Source organism: Habropoda laboriosa, unplaced genomic scaffold (assembly GCF_001263275.1).
Source record: "Habropoda laboriosa isolate 0110345459 unplaced genomic scaffold, ASM126327v1 scaffold2, whole genome shotgun sequence".
NCBI lineage: Eukaryota > Metazoa > Arthropoda > Insecta > Hymenoptera > Apidae > Habropoda > Habropoda laboriosa.
The window spans coordinates 2,595,266-2,602,371 of NW_017100190.1; the positions used below are offsets into that span (position 1 = coordinate 2,595,266).

Below are 7,106 nucleotides of genomic sequence, written 5' to 3' on the forward strand. Positions count from 1 at the left end.
TCTATTTACAGTTATAGTAAAAGCAACAAATGGTCCACGTTACGTTGTCGGTTGTCGTCGTCAACTTGATAAAAATAAATTAAAATCTGGAACAAGAGTAGCTCTTGACATGACTACACTTACTATAATGCGTTATTTGCCTCGTGAGGTAAAATTGATTTTATTAAAGATTATGATTTTATTTATAAAATAAATCTTGAATGTTTCTTGATCTATTTAGGTTGATCCATTGGTTTATAATATGTCACATGAAGATCCTGGTGATGTTACATATAGTGCAATTGGTGGTCTAGGTGAACAAATTCGTGAACTAAGAGAAGTTATAGAATTACCATTGCTAAATCCTGAATTATTTCAAAGAGTGGGTATAACACCACCAAAAGGATGCCTCTTGTATGGTCCACCAGGAACTGGAAAAACATTATTGGCCAGAGCAGTTGCTAGTCAGTTAGATGCAAACTTCTTAAAAGTTGTATCAAGTGCTATTGTTGACAAATATATTGGGGAATCAGCAAGGCTGATCAGAGAAATGTTTAATTATGCACGCGATCATCAACCTTGTATCATATTTATGGATGAAATTGATGCAATTGGTATGAACATTACTGTTTGTTAAAGAAGGGAAAAAAGAAAACTTTCTTTAATGAAACACTTTTGCATAGGTGGACGTAGATTTTCCGAAGGTACAAGCGCTGATCGAGAAATTCAAAGAACTTTGATGGAATTGTTAAATCAAATGGATGGTTTTGATTCTTTGGGCCAAGTTAAAATGATAATGGCTACAAACAGACCAGATACATTAGATCCAGCTTTATTAAGACCGGGAAGATTAGACAGAAAAATTGAAATCCCGTTACCGAACGAACAAGCACGTTTAGAAATTTTGAAGATTCATGCTGCCCCTATATCTAAGCATGGAGAAATTGGTACTTTTTATCTTTAGATTTTGTTACATTTTTCCCTTTATTTTATACACGTTTCTAGTAATTTTAAATTCAATTTAGATTATGAAGCAGTGGTAAAACTTTCGGATGGATTCAATGGAGCTGATTTAAGAAATGTCTGCACCGAGGCAGGATTATTTGCTATAAGATTAGAAAGAGAATATGTAATACAAGAAGATTTTATGAAAGCAGTGAGGAAAGTGTCGGATAATAAGAAACTTGAATCTAAATTTGATTATAAACCTGTTTAATTAATATTTATCGATTATATTGAATTTAAAACTCAATTCATTCACTCAACAGTGGGTGGGTTAATAAAACAAATTTACTTTATTATGATGCTATTTGTATTTTATAATAAAAATAATATTTCTAGATGCTTTAACAAATATTATACGTGAAACTTCTGTGAAATCATTTGTTCTAAATTCAATGTTATTTTACACAATTGCATTTTAGTTTTATTACAAAACAATACAACTTCCTTTATGTTATATATTACTAATTACATATCATATGTTTGCAAGACGTGTTTTTTTCCTTTGCAAGTATTCCTGTACATTGTCATATTTTCTTTTATACAAAATTGAAAATAAATTTTGTTGGATAGCATCTCTTCTTAATGTTTTCCAGAAACTATTTAATTTGTTAATTTTAGAGTTCATTACATCACTTAGTACAAATCTATTATTTTTAAATTCATATACTTTGAATCCAGTATCATTCAATAACCATAAATTACCTTTATAAAGATAGCATTCTATTGGTTCACCATTTGTAATTATAGATTGTAAATACGTTGCTTCAAAATTTGATTTTGATATGCCACTAATTATATACACCAACAAAAATGAATTATTATAAAAGCTCATTACAGCTAATGATGAACTTTCATTGAGTGCTAAAAGCTTTAAGTGTTTAACAGGTAAAACTTCAACAGTTTCTTCTAAATGACAATCTTGAAGTTGTAGATTGAACTTTTCAATATCACTGGTAGATATTTTACTACAAAAATCAATAGATAATAATTCTTTTCCAATCCTATAGTCCCATAGTATAAATGTACCATCTCCTCCACAAGACATTAAAACATTTTTGTCATGAGGCAATTCCAAAATGTTTGTTACAAATTTTCTATGTCCTAAACAATAAGATACAATATTGTATGAATTTGGAAACATAGACACTCTAATCTTTTCATCTCTGTCTGTTGTAATAATATATTTTTCATCTTCAGTAATTAACACATCAAGTAACATTGATAGATGTCCTAAAAGTAATACTCCATTATCCAACTGCTTATTAGAAAAAAGGTAAACATCTCCTGTTTTATCAGCAACAACTATGTCATTATTTGGAGTAAACTGCACTTTACTGGCAGCTCTTGGAAGTACTTTATTTGACAAAATATTCTGAGTTTTTGTTTCATATAGACATAGTTGCTTACGATTTGTACAGACAAAAAAGTATTTCCCATCATTCGAAAACGTCACGTTCGTGATCGTGTGAAATGTTTCGATGTTTACGTTGTTATGTACATCAATTTTTTTGTCAGTCTGCAATTCAGGTAAATGAATTGTTGTTTCTGTATCATTTTCAATATTATATATTATAATTTGTTCATTATTGCATAAAGCAATGTCTAATTCATATATACAGAAACTCATAATTAAGGCACGGATTTTTGTGAACGAAATATGTGAATAATTTCAATCGCAACCGTGTATTTTCTGCATGAATAGTCACATGCAATTCGTATATTTAAACAAAATACATTAGTACATATATAATATACTATAACATTGCAAGACTGCAATAAAAGAAATCCATTTTTCCACTGTCCCTCACATGTACTAATTCTTGAGAGATCAAAAAAATCGTCAAACTCCGGCGCACGTGAAACTACATGTGCAGGACACGCTGCATGTTAATGAAAAACTATATAGAAACACTACCAACCCTTAACAAAGAAATTATGAGTGCACCAAAATTCACTATTTTTTAGAAATAAAATTAAAGAAGTTTAAAAATATTATTCGTTATTAAGTTACGTGTATTCTACCAACATCGTCGCAATTGTAGATACGATCATATTGTATAGCTGTCATTATCTTTGACTTCTGATAAGAATTCAAACAAAGATGCTGATTTATCGCGCGAATAACATGTTTTTCAAGCATTATCCTTTGTGCAATAAGATGATATAGATATATGTCATGGTTTAAGCAAACAATGAGAATCAAAATATACAAAAGAACTTTTGTTACGATATGTGCTATTAATACAAAAGGTAGACGCATTTTATAAACATTTCTTTTTGGTTTACATATTCTTCTTGGATGTTTAAACAGCTGGACGAGTGATTTCCGTGTTATTGCAATTATAAATATTTTTTTAAAAAGATTCCAGCTTGAAGATTTTGCATTTATAAACTGTTATATTAAGAAAAGTGAGGTGAAAATATACATTTCGATATGTGGAAGCCGTTTGAAGCTGGTAGTTCGCCAGTTGACTGGTGCGAACGTAATTATAGCATCTCTTCTAGTATCGCAGAATTTATGAATACGGTTTGTATTTTACAGTGATGAGAAGAAATAAAAAATTGTTTTGTAATAAGGAAATTAATATATTTTTATTTACAGTTGAGTAATGTAGTATTTTTATTACTTCCTCCTGTTCTCATGCATCTCTTCAGAGATTATGGTCGTTTTGTGAATCCAGGGATTCATGTAATTTGGTTCTTACTAATGATAGTAGGTCTTAGCAGTGCATATTTTCATGCTACTCTATCTCTTATAGGTAAGTAATAAAATATCACAGATTTATGGAATACGAATAAAGGGCAGTATTATTATTTTATAATAGGACAATTGTTAGATGAATTGGCAATTTTATGGGTGTATATGGCTGGTTTTTGTATGTTTTTTCCAAGAAGATATTTTCCAAATATTTTACACAATGATAGAAAACTTCTAGCAGTATGTGCAGCTTTACCAACTCTAATTGCAACTGGTTTATCATTTATACATCCTGCAGTAAATGCATTTGCTTTAATGAGTCTTGGTATACCTGCATTTGGATTTATGATCATTGAATTAAAAAGGTAAAATTCTTAATTATTGTCTGTATAACATTTTATGATGTAATTTCTAATTACATCATCATGCATGCTTTTCTTAAGGACTACCTCAATGAGGGTTTATAGATTGGGTTTACGATGTGGTGCTGTATGGTTATTAGCAGTTGCTTGCTGGCTAAATGATCGTTTATTTTGTGATACTTGGCTGAACCTGAATTTCCCTTATTTACATGCACTTTGGCATTTGTTTATTTTCATTGCAAGTTACACAGCAGCTGTACTTTTTGCATATTTTTCTGTAAAAGAAGAAAAACCACAGCAATCACCAGTACTAAAGTATTGGCCAAAGGATGACTTTGAACTTGGTATACCATATGTAACTATTAAAAGTTACATTAAACTTGATATTCATACAAATATATAATTATTCACATGAATATGATAAAGGCTGATTTGCATTTATCAAATTATAATCAGTGATTTCAGATATAATATGCAATTTACTTTGCTTACTGAAAGAATTTAACTTTGTACTAATGTTTTGAGGAAAAAGAAACATATTTTACATTTATCTACCTTACATAGGAAATAGATATTTCTTTCTTAAATTTGTGATACTAGCTATTACTTTTTGTACAAATATATGTGATTAACAAATTATTAAGATATCTGTAAAGGTGCAGTATTGAAATAGTGTACAAAAGTATTTATTCTCTTGACAAATATCAATCAATATTGTAATATATTTGTGTATTGAAAAAAAGAAGAATGAATGTAATATGGATTTAGAATGTTTTTTTATTACCTTGTTTCACCTAAATAAATAAATTTTGTACACTTATAATGTCAACTAAGCACAAGGCATTCATTTTTTGGAAAACATCTTTATTATATTTCTGGCTTTTCATAAAATAAACTTTAACAAATTTTACATTTTTAAAAAATACAAATTTTGAGATTGTGCAAGTTAACCATCTAGTTCTCCTCCATAAATAACAATATTTTTATCAGTTTCATAGATCTTAACTGTATACAAAAGATCTGGATTTGGCATTATTTTTTTCAATTCATTAAAAATATAAATGGCCACATTTTCAGTAGTAGAAACAACATTTTTAAAATAAGGTACATCCTTATCTAAATTCTTATGGTCCAATTGATCCATCAACACTTTCTTCATGTATAATTTTAAATCTGATATATTCATGACCATACCTGTTACAGAATCCACAGGTCCACATACAGTAACTTCAACTGAAATAAAACAAAATGTTATGAGAATTTGTACATTTCAATAAAGCAATAATAATTACCTGTATAATTGTGACCATGCCCCCAATAGTTGTTACATTTTCCGTATATATTTTTATTATCCTCCTCAGTTAAGTTTTCACTGTAAAAAGAAATTCTTGTTTATTTCACAGAATTTTGTATAGCGATAAAATATACAATACTTGTGTAAACGGTGACAGCTGGATATTACTTCTTTTCTTGTTAAATAAGCGACTGGGCGAGCCATTACATATGTCAAGCGAAAATATGAGATTCTATGTGTTAAAGTGTTACGAATGCTTAAAAAAATAATTGTGCAAGAAGTACACGATAATAAAAAAAATTATTCAAGGATAATAAACATTTTTTAGTTAGATGACACTCTTTGCAAAATATCTAATTGTTTATTATTTTGAATATCAAATATGTATAGTTAAATTTTTGTCATGTATTTAATTGTCCTTTTACATAAAAAGGAGTTCCATTTAATCTTAATTCGAACACCAGGAGGAGACGCGAACGGAAACACCTTATCTGTCAATGTAAACGACAGAAGTAGATAACAACTTGCTCAGAAGAAGATACCATTAAGCCAATCGCAATACACAATTGTATATTGGACTTAAGAATATGGGACAGGAGTTTGGGCCATCAGCTTGCTCAGTGTGTGGTATAAGTGATTTTATACTGAAGAAAAGTTTTGTAATTTATAAAATTTAATTCTTAAAAAAAAAAACAGTAAATATTTATCGTTTTAATGTGAGTTCAACTTTGATTTTATGACAATCGTTGTTGCTTCCAAAACGTCATGCCGGTAACGCCCCAGACCTTATAACAATTAGTCATTTCGCGGAATGTGTAATGTATAATACAATCTAATATAAGGAACACGGAATCAATTTAAATAATAACATTCTATAAAAAAATGGATAGCAAAGGCAGGAAGATCATTGTTTGTGATAATGGAACAGGGGTAAGGTTATGGTTTTACCCTTACTTCCTAATGCTCTTTTGTATCTTTTAAACATATTTTACATACTTTCTTCTGTTGATATCAACATTTGTTAAGATAACATTGTGCAATTTAATTATTGTGCACATATTATTTTTGCAGTTTGTAAAGTGTGGATATGCAGGAGCAAATTTTCCAGCACACATATTTCCATCCATAGTAGGACGTCCTATCATTAGAGCTGTCAATAAAATAGGAGACATTGATGTGAAGGTATATTTCTCAATTTCTCAAGTACAATAAATAAATCTGACTACCTGTCACAATTTCAGTTCATTAATCAAATGTCAGTTCTTATAATTTGTGGACAAAATTTGTTTCTTTATATTTAATGTATGTTGTTTGTGTTTTACAAGAGTATACTACATATTCATTCTGAATGAAATAAATGTTTCTTCTTGTATATACTGTAAGAAATGTTAAAAATTGAATTAAACTTTGATCTTTCCATTTTAAAATTGAAATTCATAATCAATAATTTCCAAACAGTTTATTAACAAATTTACTTAATTTTCAGCAAGAATATTGTATTCGTGTAAGTCACTTCATAATATTACACTGTGTGCCCCAGAGTTTAAATATGATTGAAAATGCATTTGTTATTTATTAACCCTTTTTACTAACAAATATCAAAATGGACTATATATATTAAAAGTAAGATCGTATTTTTTAAATTATTGAAATATATAACACCTTTGATAAAAGTTTAATTATTATCTGATGGAGTTTGAATATCATCTTTTTTATTTCAATGACTTGTAATAAGAAAACGAATAGTTATTTTGTCTATATTGTTATT

At 28.8% G+C, this 7,106-nt stretch overlaps 5 protein-coding genes across 5 annotated transcripts in view; 3 read left to right on the plus strand and 2 right to left on the minus strand.

The window, feature by feature from the left end:
- LOC108579942 (26S protease regulatory subunit 10B) overlaps positions 1-1,195 on the plus strand; it is a 1,828-nt gene extending 633 nt beyond the window's left edge. The window contains exons 4-7 of the mRNA XM_017943577.1: positions 12-148; positions 221-593; positions 663-926; positions 1,005-1,195. Of these exons, the coding sequence (XP_017799066.1) occupies positions 12-148; positions 221-593; positions 663-926; positions 1,005-1,195 (965 nt within the window). The remainder of the gene's footprint in view (positions 1-11; positions 149-220; positions 594-662; positions 927-1,004) is intronic.
- A 261-nt stretch (positions 1,196-1,456) lies between these two features.
- Positions 1,457-2,611, minus strand: LOC108579869 (tRNA (guanine-N(7)-)-methyltransferase non-catalytic subunit wdr4). The gene has a single exon (XM_017943490.1). The coding sequence runs from the start codon at positions 2,609-2,611 to the stop codon at positions 1,457-1,459; it is 1,155 nt and encodes a 384-aa protein (XP_017798979.1).
- A 792-nt stretch (positions 2,612-3,403) lies between these two features.
- Positions 3,404-4,447, plus strand: LOC108580121 (alkaline ceramidase). Its single transcript, XM_017943787.1, has 4 exons — positions 3,404-3,511; positions 3,587-3,743; positions 3,810-4,047; positions 4,126-4,447. Exons 1-4 carry the CDS (start codon positions 3,419-3,421, stop codon positions 4,445-4,447), a joined length of 810 nt encoding a protein of 269 aa, XP_017799276.1. The 5' UTR covers positions 3,404-3,418.
- Positions 4,448-4,990: 543 nt separating this feature from the next.
- Positions 4,991-5,613, minus strand: LOC108579870 (6-pyruvoyl tetrahydrobiopterin synthase). The gene is made up of 3 exons (XM_017943491.1): positions 5,478-5,613; positions 5,337-5,416; positions 4,991-5,277 (listed from the first exon to the last, which is right to left on the minus strand). The coding sequence occupies exons 1-3, from the start codon at positions 5,540-5,542 to the stop codon at positions 4,991-4,993; spliced, it is 432 nt and encodes a 143-aa protein (XP_017798980.1). The 5' UTR covers positions 5,543-5,613.
- A 303-nt stretch (positions 5,614-5,916) lies between these two features.
- Positions 5,917-7,106, plus strand: part of LOC108580001 (actin-related protein 2) — a 3,020-nt gene continuing 1,830 nt past the window's right edge. Inside the window, exons 1-2 of the mRNA XM_017943650.1 lie at positions 5,917-6,268; positions 6,410-6,520. Coding sequence (XP_017799139.1) covers positions 6,221-6,268; positions 6,410-6,520 — 159 coding nt within the window. The 5' untranslated portion in view covers positions 5,917-6,220. The remainder of the gene's footprint in view (positions 6,269-6,409; positions 6,521-7,106) is intronic.

Coding starts and splice junctions, on each gene's coding strand:
- LOC108579870 (XM_017943491.1), bottom strand. CDS start 5,542: ATGGCTCGCCCAGTCGCTTATTTAACAAGAAAAGAAGTAATATCCAGC. Junction 5,417..5,477: donor AGCTGTCACCGTTTACACAA/GTATTGTATATT, acceptor TTCTTTTTACAG/TGAAAACTTAACTGAGGAGG. Junction 5,278..5,336: donor GCATGGTCACAATTATACAG/GTAATTATTATT, acceptor GTTTTATTTCAG/TTGAAGTTACTGTATGTGGA.
- LOC108580121 (XM_017943787.1), top strand. CDS start 3,419: ATGTGGAAGCCGTTTGAAGCTGGTAGTTCGCCAGTTGACTGGTGCGAA. Junction 3,512..3,586: donor TCGCAGAATTTATGAATACG/GTTTGTATTTTA, acceptor TTTTATTTACAG/TTGAGTAATGTAGTATTTTT. Junction 4,048..4,125: donor ATGATCATTGAATTAAAAAG/GTAAAATTCTTA, acceptor GCTTTTCTTAAG/GACTACCTCAATGAGGGTTT.
- LOC108579869 (XM_017943490.1), bottom strand. CDS start 2,611: ATGAGTTTCTGTATATATGAATTAGACATTGCTTTATGCAATAATGAA.